A 14,967-nucleotide genomic window follows, 5' to 3' on the forward strand; every position below is an offset into this window, starting at 1 on the left:
AGACACTTGGAGGAAAGTTTGGTTTGTAATCCATGTGGTAATGAAAACAGTAATGGCGGCGCCGGCCACCGGAGACAGGAGGCGCCAGGCTGACAGATGCACATCCAACCACGCGGACACAGCGGAGGCCGCGGCTGACGTAATCGCCACTCAGACACTCTGCATGCAGAAGTTCAGGGACGGCGGCGGAGGCCGCGGGAGACGCCATGCCAGGTGTAATATGGCGTTTACTGTGACAGCGTCCCAGAGTGACAGGAGAGGATACAGGAATGTACACATCAGGATAACAGATGGGATCCGATCCTGGAGCGCTGAGCCAGCCTTAGGAGGCATCTGATGGGTAAGAAATGGCGTCCAGATACCCGGATCGTGACACTGGCGAGTCCATAAGCCTCTCCTAGCAGAAATGGACAATGCACTTATTTTAGATGCCAGACGGCAGATCTCCCTCTGTGCATCTCTCATGTATAAGACTGAGTCTTTTATATGCTCTATGGTTAGCAGAATAGTGTCCCTGTCTAGGGTGTCAATATTTTCTGACAGGGAATCTGACCACGCAGCGGCAGCACTGCACATCCATGCTGACGCAATAGCTGGTCTAAGTATAATGCCTGAGTGTGTATATACAGACTTCAGGATCGCCTCCTGCTTTCTATCAGCAGGTTCCTTGAGGGCGGCCGTATCCGGAGACGGTAGTGCCACCTTTTTAGACAAACGTGTGAGCGCTTTATCCACCCTAGGGGGTGTCTCCCAACGTGACCTATCCTCTGGCGGGAAAGGGAACGCCATTAGTAACATCTTAGAGATTACCAATCTTTTATCAGGGAAAGCCCACGCTTCTTCACACACTTCATTTAATTCTTCTGATGGGGGAAAAACTACGGGTAGTTTTTTCTCCCCAAACATAATACCCTTTTTAGTGGTACCTGGGTTTATATCAGAAATTTGTAACACCTCTTTCATTGCTTCAATCATGCAACGAATGGCCTTAGTGGACATTAGACTAGACTCATCGTCGTCGACACTGGTGTCAGTATCCGTGACGACATCCGCGTCTGCCATCTGAGGTAGCGGGCGTTTTAGAGCCCCCGATGGCCTTTGAGACGCCTGGACAGGCACGAGCTGAGAAGCCGGCTGTCCCGCATTTGGCATGTCGTCACATTTTTTGTGTAAGGAGTCGACACGTGCACGCAATTCCTTCCATAAGTCCATCCACTCAGGTGTCTGCCCCGCTGGCGGTGACATCCCTTCTATAGGCATCTGCTCCGCCTCCACATCATTATCCTCATCAAACATGTCGACACAGCCGTACCGACACACCGCACACACACAGGGAATGCTCTAACAGAGGACAGGACCCACAAAAGCCCTTTGGGGAGACAGAGTGAGAGTATGCCAGCACACACCAGAGCGCTATATAATGCAGGGACTAACTGAATTATGTCCCCTATAGCTGCTGTTATATATACTGCGCCTAAATTTAGTGCCCCCCCCTCTCTTTTTTACCCTTTTCTGTAGACTGCAGGGGAGAGGCAGGGAGCTTCCTTCCAGCGGAGCTGTGAGGGAGAAATGGCGCCAGTGTGCTGAAGGAGATAGCTCCGCCCCTTTTTCGCGGACTTTTCTCCCGCTTTTTTATGGATTCTGGCAGGGGTAATTATCACATATATAGCCTCTGGGGCTATATATTGTGGTATTTTTGCCAGCCAAGGTGTTTTTATTGCTGCTCAGGGTGCCCCCCCCTAGCGCCCTGCACCCTCAGTGACCGGAGTGTGAAGTGTGTATGAGGAGCAATGGCGCACAGCTGCAGTGCTGTGCGCTACCTTGGTGAAGACTGATGTCTTCTGCCGTTGATTTTCCGGACCTCTTCTTGATTCTGGCTCTGTAAGGGGGACGGCGGCGCGGCTCCGGGACCGAACACCAAGGCCAGTTCCATGCGGTCGATCCCTCTGGAGCTAATGGTGTCCAGTAGCCTAAGAAGCCCAAGCTAGCTGCAAGCAGGTAGGTTCGCTTCTTCTCCCCTTAGTCCCTCGCTGCAGTGAGCCTGTTGCCAGCAGGTCTCACTGTAAAATAAAAAACCTAATTATATACTTTCTTTTTAGAAGCTCAGGAGAGCCCCTAGTGTGCATCCAACCTCGGCCGGGCACAAAATCTAACTGAGGCTTGGAGGAGGGTCATAGTGGGAGGAGCCAGTGCACACCAGGTGACCTAAAAGCTTTCTTTAGTTGTGCCCAGTCTCCTGCGGAGCCGCTATTCCCCATGATCCTTTCGGAGTTCCCAGCATCCACTAGGACGTCAGAGAGAGAGCTACTAGTTACCAGTTTACAAATATAGAATGTGGGGGACAAACAACAATTTGGTTAGAAAAAATAAGATTTTACTTACCGATAAATCTATTTCTCGTAGTCCGTAGTGGATGCTGGGACTCCGTAAGGACCATGGGGAATAGCGGCTCCGCAGGAGACAGGGCACAAAATAAAAGCTTGAGATATCAGGTGGTGTGCACTGGCTCCTCCCCCTATGACCCTCCTCCAAGCCAGTTAGGATACTGTGCCCGGACGAGCGTACATAATAAGGAAGGATATTGAATCCCGGGTAAGACTCATACCAGCCACACCAATCACACCGTACAACTCGTGATCTGAACCCAGTTAACAGTATGATAAATTTAAAGGAGCCTCTGAAAAGATGGCTCAACAATAATAACCCGAATTTTTTGTAACAATAACTATATACAAGTATTGCAGACAATCCGCACTAGGGATGGGCGCCCAGCATCCACTACGGACTACGAGAAATAGATTTATCGGTAAGTAAAATCTTATTTTCTCTAACGTCCTAAGTGGATGCTGGGACTCCGTAAGGACCATGGGGATTATACCAAAGCTCCCAAACGGGCGGGAGAGTGCGGATGACTCTGCAGCACCGAATGAGAGAACTCCAGGTCCTCCTCAGCCAGGGTATCAAATTTGTAGAATTTAGCAAACGTGTTTGCCCCTGACCAAGTAGCTGCTCGGCAAAGTTGTAAAGCCGAGACCCCTCGGGCAGCCGCCCAAGATGAGCCCACTTTCCTTGTGGAATGGGCTTTTACTGATTTTGGCTGTGGCAATCCTGCCACGGAATGTGCAAGCTGAATTGTACTACAAATCCAACGAGCAATCGTCTGCTTTGAAGCAGGAGCACCCAGCTTGTTGGGTGCATACAGGATAAACAGCGAGTCAGTTTTCCTGACTCCAGCCGTCCTGGAAACATATATTTTCAAGGCCCTGACAACGTCCAGCAACTTAGAGTCCTCTAAGTCCCTAGTAGCCGCAGGTACCACAATAGGTTGGTTCATGTGAAATGCAGAAACCACCTTAGGTAGAAATTGAGGACGAGTCCTCAATTCCGCCCTGTCAGAATGAAAATTTAGGTAAGGGCTTTTACATGATAAAGCCGCCAATTCTGACACACGCCTAGCTGAAGCCAAGGCCAACAGCATCGACACCTTCCACGTGAGATATTTTAAATCTACCGTAGACAATGGTTCAAACCAGTGTGATTTTAGAAATCTCAACACAACATTGAGATCCCAAGGTGCCACTGGAGGCACAAAAGGAGGCTGTATGTGCAGCACCCCTTTCACAAATGTCTGAACTTCAGGTACTGAAGCCAGTTCTTTCTGGAAGAATATCGACAGGGCCGAAATTTGAACCTTAATGGACCCTAATTTTAGGCCCATAGACAGTCCTGTTTGCAGGAAATGCAAGAAACGACCCAGTTGAAATTCCTGTGTAGGGGCCTTCTTGGCCTCACACCACGCAACATATTTACGCCAAATGCGGTGATAATGTTTTGCGGTTACTTCCTTTCTGGCTTTTACCAGAGTAGGGATGACTTCTTCTGGAATGCCCTTGTCCTTCAGGATCCGGCGTTCAACCGCCATGCCGTCAAACGCAGCCGCGGTAAGTCTTGGAACAGACAAGGCCCCTGCAGTAGCAGGTCCTGTCTTAGAGGTAGAGGCCACGGTTCGTCCGTGAGCATCTCTTGAAGTTCCGGGTACCAAGACCTTCTTGGCCAATCCGGAACCACGAGTATAGTTCTTACTCCTCTCCTTCTTATGATTCTCAATACTTTCGGTATGAGGGGCAGAGGAGGGAATACATACACTGACTGGTACACCCACTGCGTTACCAGAGCGTCCACTGCTATTGCCTGAGGGTCCCTTGACCTGGCGCAATATCTGTCCAGTTTTTTGTTTAGACGTGACGCCATCATGTCCACCTTTGGTCTTTCCCAACGGTTTACAATTTGGTGGAAGACTTCTGGGTGAAGTCCCCACTCTCCCGGGTGAAGGTCGTGTCTGCTGAGGAAGTCTGCTTCCCAGTTGTCCACTCCCGGAATGAACACTGCTGACAGTGCTATCACATGATTTTCCGCCCAGCGAAGAATCCTTGCAGTTTCTGCCATTGCCCTCCTGCTTCTCGTGCCGCCCTGTCTGTTTATGTGGGCGACTGACGTGATGTTGTCCGACTGGATCAACACCGCCTGACCCTGAAGCAGAGGTTTTGCTTGAATTAAGGCATTGTAAATGGCCCTTAGTTCTAGAATGTTTATATGAAGAGATGTTTCCATGCTTGACCACAAGCCCTGGAAATTCCTTCCCTGTGTGACTGCTCCCCAGCCTCTCAGGCTGGCATCCGTGGTTACCAGGATCCAATCCTGAATGCCAAATCTGCGGCCCTCTAGTAGATGAGCCCTCTGAAGCCACCACAGGAGAGACACCCTTGTCCTTGGCGACAGGGTTATCCGTTGATGCATCTGAAGATGCGATCCGGACCATTTTCCCAGTAGATCCCACTGAAAAGTTCTTGCATGGAATCTTCCGAATGGAATCGCTTCGTAAGAAGCCACCATTTTTCCCAGGACCCTTGTGCACTGATGCACTGAGACCTGTCCTGGTTTTAGGAGGTTCCTGACTAGCTCGGATAACTCCCTGGCCTTCTCCTCCGGGAGAAACACCTTCTTCTGGACTGTGTCCAGAATCATTCCTAAGAACAGTAGACGTGTCGTTGGAATCAGCTGCGATTTTGGAATATTTAGAATCCATCCGTGCTGACTTAGCACTACCTGAGATAGTGCCACTCCGACTTCTAACTGTTCCTTGGTTCTTGCCCTTATCAGGAGATCGTCCAAGTAAGGGATAATTAAGATGCCTTTTCTTCGTAGAAGAATCATCATTTCGGCCATTACCTTGGTAAAGACCCGAGGCGCCGTGGACAATCCAAACGGCAGCGTCTGAAACTGATAATGACAGTTTTGTACTACAAACCTGAGGTACCCTTGGTGAGAAGGATATATTGGGACGTGGAGATAAGCATCCTTGATGTCCAGCGACACCATATAGTCCCCCTCTTCCAGGTTCGCTATCACCGCTCTGAGTGACTCCATCTTGAATTTGAACCTTTTTATGTAAGTGTTCAAAGATTTTAGATTTAATATTGGTCTCACCGAGCCGTCCGGCTTCGGTACCACAAATAGTGTGGAATAATACCCCTTCCCCTGTTGTAAGAGGGGTACCTTGATTATCACCTGCTGGGAGTACAGCTTGTGAATGGCTTCCAGAACTGCCTCCCTGTCGGAGGGAGACTTTGGTAAAGCAGACTTCAGGAACCGATGAGGAGGAAACGCCTCGAATTCCAGTTTGTACCCCTGTGATACTACCTGTAGAATCCAGGGATCCACTTGCGAGTGAGCCCACTGCGCGTTGAAATACTTGAGACGGGCCCCCACCGTGTCTGAGTCTGCTTGTAAAGCCCCAGCGTCATGCTGAAGACTTGGCAGAAGCAGGGGAGGGCTTCTGCTCCTGGGAAGCGGCTGCATGGTGCTGCCTTTTTCCTCTTCCTCTGCCCTTGGGCAGAAAAGAGTGACCTTTTGCTCGCTTGTACTTATGGGAACGAAAGGACTGAGTTTGAAAAGACTGTGTCTTTTTCTGTTGATGTGAAGTAACCTGGGGTAAAAAGGTGGATTTTCCAGCCGTTGCCGTGGCCACCAGGTCTGTTAGACCAGCCCCAAATAACTCCTCCCCCTTATACGGCAATACTTCCATGTGCCGTTTGGAATCTGCGTCCCCTGACCACTGTCTGGTCCATAATGCTCTTCTGGCAGAGATGGACATTGCGCTTACTCTTGATGCCAGGGTACAAATATCCCTCTGCGCATCACGCATATATAGCAATGCATCCTTTAAATGTTCTATAGTTAACAGAATATTGTCCCTATCCAGGGTATCAATATTCTCAGTCAGGGAATCCGCCCATGCGACTCCAGCACTGCACATCCAGGCTGATGCGATTGCTGGTCGCAGTATAACACCAGTATGTGTGTATATACTTTTCAGGATATTTTCCAGCCTCCTATCAGCTGGTTCTTTGAGGGTGGCCGTATCAGGGGACGGTAACGCTACTTGTTTAGATAAACGTGTGAGCGCCTTATCTACCCTAGGGGGTGTTTCCCACCGTGCCCTAACCTCTGGCGGGAAAGGGTATAGTGCTAATAACTTATTAGAAATTAGCTGTTTTTTATCGGGGGAAACCCACGCTTTATCACACACCTCATTTATTTCCTCAGACTCAGGAAAAACTATTGGCAGTTTTTTCACACCCCACATAATACCCGCCTTTGAGGTATTTGTAGTGTCAGAAAGGTTCAATGCCTCTTTCATTGCCGTGATCATGTAACGTGTGGCCCTACTGGACATTACGTTTGTCTCGTCACCGTCGACACTAGATTCAGTATCTGTATCTGGATCCGTGTCGACCCACTGAGGTAGCGGCCGTTTTAGGGCCCCTGAGGGTGTCTGAGACGCCTGAACAGGCACTAATTGATTTGCCGGCTTTCTCATGTCGTCAACAGTTTTTTGTAAATTGCTGACATTATCACTTAATTGCTTAAACACAATCATCCAGTCAGGTGTCGACTCCCTAGGGGGTGACATCACTAACACAGGCAACTGCTCCGCCTCCACCTCATTTTCCTCCTCATACATGTCGACACACGCGTACCGACACACAGCACACACACCGGGAATGCTCTGATAGAGGACAGGACCCCACTTAGCCCTTTGGAGAGACAGAGGGAGAGTCTGCCAGCACACACCCAGCGCTATATATATACAGGGATAACCTTATATAAGTGTTAATCCCTTATAGCTGCTGTTAATCTAGTTATTTGCTGCCAAAATGCCCCCCCTTCTCTTTTTTACCCTGAATCAGATGCAGTACTGCAGGGGAGAATCAGGGAGCCGTCCTTCCAGCGGAGCTGTGACGGAATAATGGCGCCAGTGTGCTGAGGAGATAGGCCCCGCCCCTTCACGACGTCCTTAACTCCCGCTTTTTTTTGTGTAAAATGGCAGGGGAAAAAATACATCCATATAGCCCTGGAGCTATATGTGATGTATTCCTTTTGCCAGCTAAGGTATATGTGTGTTATATTGCGTCTCAGGGCGCTCCCCCCCAGCGCCCTGCACCCTCAGTGACCGGAGTGTGAAGTGTGCTGAGAGCAATGGCGCACAGCTGCGGTGCTGTGCGCTACCTTAGTCTTGAAGACAGGATGTCTTCTGCCGCCGCTTTCACCGGACCTTCGTCTCTTCTGGCTCTGTAAGGGGGACGGCGGCGCGGCTCCGGTGACCCATCCAGGCTGAACCTGTGATCGTCCCTCTGGAGCTAACGTCCAGTAGCCTAAGAAGCCCAATCCACTCTGCACTCAGGTGAGTTCGCTTCTTCTCCCCTTAGTCCCACGATGCAGTGAGCCTGTTGCCAGCAGGACTCACTGAAAATAAAAAAAACAAACTAAACTTTTATTCTAAGCAGCTCTGGAGAGCTACCTAGTTTGCACCCTTCTCGGCCGGGCACAAAAATCTAACTGGCTTGGAGGAGGGTCATAGGGGGAGGAGCCAGTGCACACCACCTGATATCTCAAGCTTTTATTTTGTGCCCTGTCTCCTGCGGAGCCGCTATTCCCCATGGTCCTTACGGAGTCCCAGCATCCACTTAGGACGTTAGAGAAAAGGGCAAACGGAGAGCCGGTTGGCATAAATACAAAAACAAGTGTATCCTTTAGTATTTTATTTTTCAGCTTGGAATGGTAGCCAGAGGTTCAAGTAAGGTAAGATAACCATATTGCAGTGTGTCTTGTGAGCAGTTGTCAGTGCATAACAAAAGCATTGCCAGAGAGGGTAGAGGAGATGCAGATAAGTTTAACCACACTTTCACTTGACCTTTTTAAGACTGTTTCTAAAGTACTTCCTGTTTCAAGATGGCTGCCGTCACGGTGGAACGCAAACATTTACCATGAGTTCCAAGGCAGCCTGTCCAGTGTAGAGGAAGCTGCTACTCTGCGGTGGAGCTCCGGCTCGCGCCTTCCCTGGTAAGAACGCCCCGCTCGTGACGTCAACAGGTCTGCCCCCGAAGGGGATGTAGCCACGCCCACCATCCAGCCTGAGCCGGCTGAACGCATTTATTATTGGTTGATTCTATTTCGGAGTGGGAGAAGGGACCTTCTGACGTATCTAGGGGAGGAGACACGTCACCAGGGGGAGGAGCTACGGGCGAACAGGGTACCCGAAAAGTACCCTCGCGGGCTCGCTTCGCTCGCCACGCTTCGGGCTCGGTGGCTCGCTCCGCTTCGCTCACCACCTGATTACTAAAGGTAATAGTTGGTGGCGTGGATAGTAGAGGAACTATCCCGCTGGCATAGCTCCTCCCCCTTGTGTTGTGACTCCTCCCCCAGACGGAAAAGGTCCCTTAGCCCACTTGATTTTAGCATCTACCATTTATTATTTCCATTATTACCCGACCAGCCTGTAGTTCCGGGACAAGGACACTAGGTGGCGCGCACACCTACTAACTATAGTATACTATAGTCACATAGATAAGGACGGGTGTGATCACATGACCTGTGCTACGACAGATCACATGCTCAGAAGAATAGTGACAGGGGCGGAGGGATATCTCCCGGAATAAGGTTCCGGTCTGTATGTAGGAGGAAGGAAGAGACTTGTTGCAGACTGCAGTTACACTGTGTAGCCGGGAGCTGCTGCTGTCTGTGTCCGCCGGTCACATCCGCCTACATGGCCAGGTATGTGCTACAGTGCCGGTGTCCTCACCCATATGGGACTGCTTTACCACCCTGTGCCGCATCACATGTCCTCCCTGTGTATTTCCCTCCCAGGTGCTCGGTTTGCCAGCAGCACTCATGTCACACCCCAACTTCTTATGTATTATCTCATTCATTAACGAATGTGTCTCCACTATTACTTTCATTACATACATTGGGCAAGACCTGCTGCCTCCACTTCAGGTACTGCACCCCAAACTCCCCTCCCCAGCTACTTTCAGGTGTGCCCCCCACATCTGCACTAGGTAACACTGTGCCCCCCCCCCCCCCCCATTTTAACTGAACTGGCCACCTGCCTTCAACTTAGGTATCACACCCCAATCTACCCCTTCCTAGGTGGTTTCCAGGGTGTCTCACCCTCTCCCTGAACACTGTGCCCGATGTGTACTAAGTAATACTGTGCCCACCATCTTAGTTGGGTGAGACTGACCTATCATTTATTTATTTATTTATTACCAATTATTTATATAGCGCACACATATTCCGCAGCGCTGTACAGAGAATATTTGCCCATTCACATCAGTTCCTGCCCCAGTGGAGCTAACAGTCTATGTGGTCGATTCAATTTGGCAATTTATGAATAGCGCCGGGAATTAGCTCCCGACGCTATTCAATTCAGCTCCAGTTAAGTCGGCGATGACCCATTCTCGCCGACTTAACAGGTAGTTTTGTCGGGAGAACGGGCATTCTCCGACTTAACTACCCGCGGCGATGCTGATTCCCGACAGAATCAGCCTCGCGCCGGCCGGCAGCACTTTTGTCGGTTTTCTTCTCTCACCCCCCGGGGATGAGAGAAGAATTCCCGACAATTGCGGGTAACTAGCAGCTGAATTGAATAGCGTCGGGAGCTAATTCCCGGCGCTATTCATAAGTTGCCGAATTGAATCGACCTCTATATTCCTTACCACATGTACACGAGCACACATTCATATTAGGGTTAATTTGTGTTGGGATCCAGTTGACCTACCAGTATATTTTTGATTGTGGGAGGAAATTAGCGTAACCGGAGGAAACCCACGCAAGTATGGGGAGAATATACAAACTCCGCACAGTTAGAGCCATGGTGGGAATCTATCTTTCTGCACAGTACTGCCTTCCAAAGGTCCCTTCCCCAGTTACCGCCACGTGCGGCACCCACATCTTCTTCCACTATGTACTCTACTAGATGATCCTATGGGTGGCATTGATGGGCACTGCTGCCGCACACACTTTTGTCATGGGAGTATTCTGTGTGGAGTTTGTGTGGTTTCTCCCTGGGGTTCTCTGCTATATCCTCCCACTGCCCAGTGACATACTGTATGGAGAATGATAGTGTCTGTGTGGTTTAGACATCAGACTGTAGTGCAGGGGCTCGTGTATGATTAAACAATTTCTGTGAAGCACTGCCGGATAGACTGTATGGAGGTTAATGTCATAGACCAATATAGCACCTTATATGCTGTATGTATGTAGATAATTTATATTGAGGCTGGAGTAACCTACGTATTGCTTCAGTTTACAGTGTTTTTGTTTCTTCTCTGTTCAGATTGGCAATCTAAGCCATGGTGGTCACATCATGCCTGGGCACACATCATCGGAGGCTTAAAGGGAACATGTGTTTATGGACATGGCTGTGACCAGTTGTGGAACTTTCCATCCATTACATGGATTACTCACCTGTAGCTGTTGATGGTTATTGGCCTAATCACCCCTTTTCTGTTTGCTTTGTGTGAGACTGGACAACTACTCTGGGCAAAAAGATGAAGCCTCGGTGGTCATTCCGTGGAGTCCGTCTGTTCATGTTGCTCTGTTCATCTCTCTTGTTACTGCCAGTACTGGTGACTGGCGAACGTGTACCCGCAGGGCATCAGCGTGAAAGTTCTGGAAAACATCATGGTAAGACAAATCTTGATATATATGATCAATTTATTTATCTTCTTCCTTTTTTTTTTTTTTTCTGTTTAATATATGTATCAACAACATAGTCTACAGTGCTGTCTATCCAGAGGATTGTATACAGTCCCAGCTTGGTGCAATTGAATTTCTCCTTAAGACCCGTCACACTGTAGAGTGGCTGCACACTCTGTTCTTCGCAGATATCCACCATTGATCCCATGTTACCATCAGGAGCAGCAAACAGCCCTGTTCTTGTCTAGTTCACTTACCGGGAGGGGTCAGGAGCAGCATTTGCCAAATGAATGAAGGGGATTGTCTTTTTTTTTTTTTTTTTGGACAGCCCGTGCTGTTTGGGGAAATCTCTCCCCACTCATAGGGGATTATGTAATCGGTTTCAAGGTTATGGAGCCAGCTTGATTTCCGCAAGTTTGAGGCTAAATGTATGGCACCAATCCGTTATAAGGCTGGTTTTGCCTTATTACTGATTACCGCTTTACATTTAGCTCTTTACTCGCCGCTATCACGCAGGTTCCTTCACCTATTACATAAGTCCTATGGTAGTTCCATCCTTCTCTGTAGTTCTCTCTGCCCGCTGTATTTTTCCTCTGTACGAGCAGCCTCAGGTTGCATTGGTTCATGTATTGGATATCTTTACAGGACAGCTACTTACACTTCCACACAGGGGGCCTGATTCATAGGTGGATGCTGTTTAGAATCAGCTGCAAATGTCCGTAGTGCACATTTGCTGCAATACTGTTGTGACACCGGTTGCAGCGTTAATCGCAGTTTGATTGACAGACTGCCGGTGTTTGGGTAAGGTGATGGGGAATGTTTTTGAAAACACAGGTGTGTCACAACCATTTTGGGGGCGTCTCGCAGTTCTTCTGACCCTGGCGTCTCAGTTGCGATGATCCTTCTTAGCAACCACAGGGTGTGACCGATGTTCCCTATGTGCAGCCTATGCTGTGTCTTCAGATGCAAGCGATGGATCTGAGAAGCAGCCGGTGGGTGGCATAAGAATGGTTCATCTGGAGCGTCATGGATTGAGTGCAGCACATTGGTATATGGGGAGGTAATCACAGTGGAAATGGGGAGGTAATCACGAGACCACCTGTTGGGATCCCGGCGGTCACAATGCTGATGCCGCTGCCGGAATACTGGCGACACAGGCTTCTCTCCCTCTGTGGGTGTCCACGACACCAATAGAGGGAGAATAAATCTGGTGGCGAGCGCAGCGTGCCCGCAAGGGGCTTTCTATTGCTAGCCCCGCTGCCGGCATACCCCTGGCCAGGATCCCGCTGTCAGGATCATGACGGCCGGGATCCCGGCTGCCGGTAAAAGGTACAGTACCAGTCAAAAGTTTGGACACACTTTCTAATTCAAATGAATGAGAACGTGTGACCAAACGTTTGACTGTACTGTATGTGTTCCGTGGAAATGCGTTCTCTGGAGTGATGAATTGTACTGTACCTTCTGAAAGCCTGAATTACAGATCTAGATTTGGCTGATGTCAGGAGCAGACTTCCTATCTGCATGTGTACTGCCAACTGTAAAGAAATGTTAATGGTGCATGGTCTAATTCTGCAGAATTTTGGGATTTCGACTTTATGGTAACATATTGCAGGGGACATGACAATATCCCTGTGTACAAAGCAAGGTCCATGAAAAATGCCATTCCAAGTTAGGTGTGAAAGTACTACATTGGTCTGCACATTTAACACTCTATTTGGGATGAATTGAATCATAGGCTGGAGGAGTAGTCTTATAGTCCAGTAGCAGCGCCCAACCGCTCTAATTGAGAAATTTAGAAATAATTATTAAATTAAGCAAATTGTGTGAAAATGTCATCCTTAGGGTCAGTTGTGTGGTGAGGGACAAGACTTGCTTCTGTTTGTCCACATGTTTTATGATTGACAGCCACCAGCAGTGGTTTTGCCTATTACATTGACCATATATAATTTGAATATGTCCTGGACCACCAACCCTTAGGAACCCCTGCAAATGTCCGGAGACACCCCAGGGTGCTATAGTACACAGCTGGAGAACCACTGGACTAAAGGTCCATACACATTAGGCGATGTCGCTCTGTGAGCGACGTCGTCTAGTGTTTCCCCTTCCGGCCCGGCCGGTCGGCAGCCGCCTGTACACATTGAGCGATATGACCGCTCCTATCGCTCAGTGACGTCACGCCTCCGCCAGCCCTGCATCCAGGTCGTGGACGACAGTCCAGATCCTGCATGCATGCACTGGCGACAGCGACGATCATTGCCGACCCGCGGGGCCGCGCATCGGTCGTCGCTAGCGGCATACACACTTGCCGATAAAATAAGCGACGTCGCTCAGGAAGGGGGGAAATGAGTGACGTCACTCATTTGATCGGCAAGTGTGTATGGGCCTTAACTCCATATTAATGGCCAAGGTATTGAAATGCATTAATCAGCAGGCCCATATGGGTGTGATGTTCGGATGTTCACATACTTTTGCCCATGTAGTGGATGTCTGGCACATACAATCCCCAATGCTAGGTACAATTTTAAAGCAAATCACATTTGTAAACTTAGAACTTAGCCCTGTAACATTGTCTGATATAGCCACTGCTTAAGCTGTGATTATTTTTTTTTTTTTCAAAGCCTCTGTGTAAATGTCTTTGGCATATCAGACTTTATTACATTTGACAACGCTGTCTAATTCTTTCCCTTTTGTTTTGTTTTTAATTAAGACTAATAAACGACATCTCCATGCAATGCATATATACATCATTCTTCAAGTGTATGTTTACATGGAAAACCTTGCCCTGTGAAGGAAATATTACAAGGAATAAATTCTGTTCTGTAAATGATTGTATGGTTCTGAAAAGACCGTTTTATAGTCTACCTTTTATCTTCTGGTTAGCCTGAAGTGTGGGAAACGAGCCCTTCGGGAGAGACAGCACTTTGCATATCTAACAAGCTGAGGGCTGAGTTTTATTACAGGCATTTTCCTGGTAACAGCGGAAAGCATGACTCTTATTGCAGGAAATTCCGACCTCTTCTCTCTGACAGGAGGCACTAGAGCTGCAAGTGTCAGGCTGACCGGCTGACGTGCTATGATAATAAAGTTTCTCCGGGAAAGGTCCAATAACATAACTGCCAAGCCCTTGGGGAAATAATGCTTCTAGAGAATCACTGTCTTAAGGGCATAGCCTATGCCTATACTGTGCACTGATTCGGAGACCAATCCATTATATGCCACTTCTTATTCATTACAGCAGCAGCCATGCATCATGGGTGTGATTAAGAGGTAGACGCTAAGGCACAGCGGCTGGGCAAAATTATGCTAAAGCTTCAGGAGACATTAAGTACAAAGGCTCAAACTGTCTGCTTCTGTAAACCGCTGCTTCCGGAGACGCAGCATCAGATCAACCGTGTGACCCCCAGGTTACTCTGATTTACGTTCATTTCTGAATCGGGACAGATGTTTGCTGGCTTCTTTCAGGACTGCGGATTACTGGTTGATAGGTGTCTTGTGCCTGGGATTTAATGTGACTATGTAGGAAATGGGTTTAGGAGACCTTATAGTCTTCTATGAAGTACCAAAGACTTGAAATGCTGGTATACTGTATATGCGCCTGTCTGTCCTCCTAGGAAATGTCTTGTCTTGTGCTTGCAACTGCCCCAGGACTGTCATGCAAAGTGGGTTTGGTTACGAGCAGCTGCAGAATCCTGATAGACTAACGTAGGGTAATGCAAGGGATAGTGTGCCCTCAATCGGAAACCCATGCTGCCCATTGATTTTACGTCTGCCACTACTATAGTCGTCATTTACACCTAGCCTGGGGCAGATATTAAGAGATCAATTAGATATGATGCAAAGACAGATATACGTTGCGTAGGACTAATAATGCAATGCATAAACATCAGCTGCATACAACACTGCACTTTTTGCATCTGTGTGCACAGA

At 48.6% G+C, this 14,967-nt stretch overlaps 1 protein-coding gene across 3 annotated transcripts in view; it reads left to right on the plus strand.

Annotated features, from left to right (window-relative positions):
* The window catches only part of ADAM17 (ADAM metallopeptidase domain 17), a 214,795-nt gene that overhangs the window by 37,775 nt on the left and 162,053 nt on the right, over positions 1-14,967 (plus strand). The window contains exons 1-2 of one of the 3 annotated variants that reach the window (XM_063915437.1): positions 8,341-8,403; positions 10,679-11,028. In XM_063915437.1, coding sequence (XP_063771507.1) covers positions 10,893-11,028 — 136 coding nt within the window. In that variant the 5' untranslated portion in view covers positions 8,341-8,403; positions 10,679-10,892. Of the gene's footprint in view, positions 1-8,340; positions 8,404-8,912; positions 9,115-10,678; positions 11,029-14,967 lie in introns of those variants that run through there. The other 2 variants (XM_063915436.1, XM_063915438.1) reach the window with 2 other exon arrangements.

This window comes from Pseudophryne corroboree, chromosome 4, assembly GCF_028390025.1.
Source record: "Pseudophryne corroboree isolate aPseCor3 chromosome 4, aPseCor3.hap2, whole genome shotgun sequence".
Taxonomy (NCBI): Eukaryota; Metazoa; Chordata; class Amphibia; order Anura; family Myobatrachidae; genus Pseudophryne; species Pseudophryne corroboree.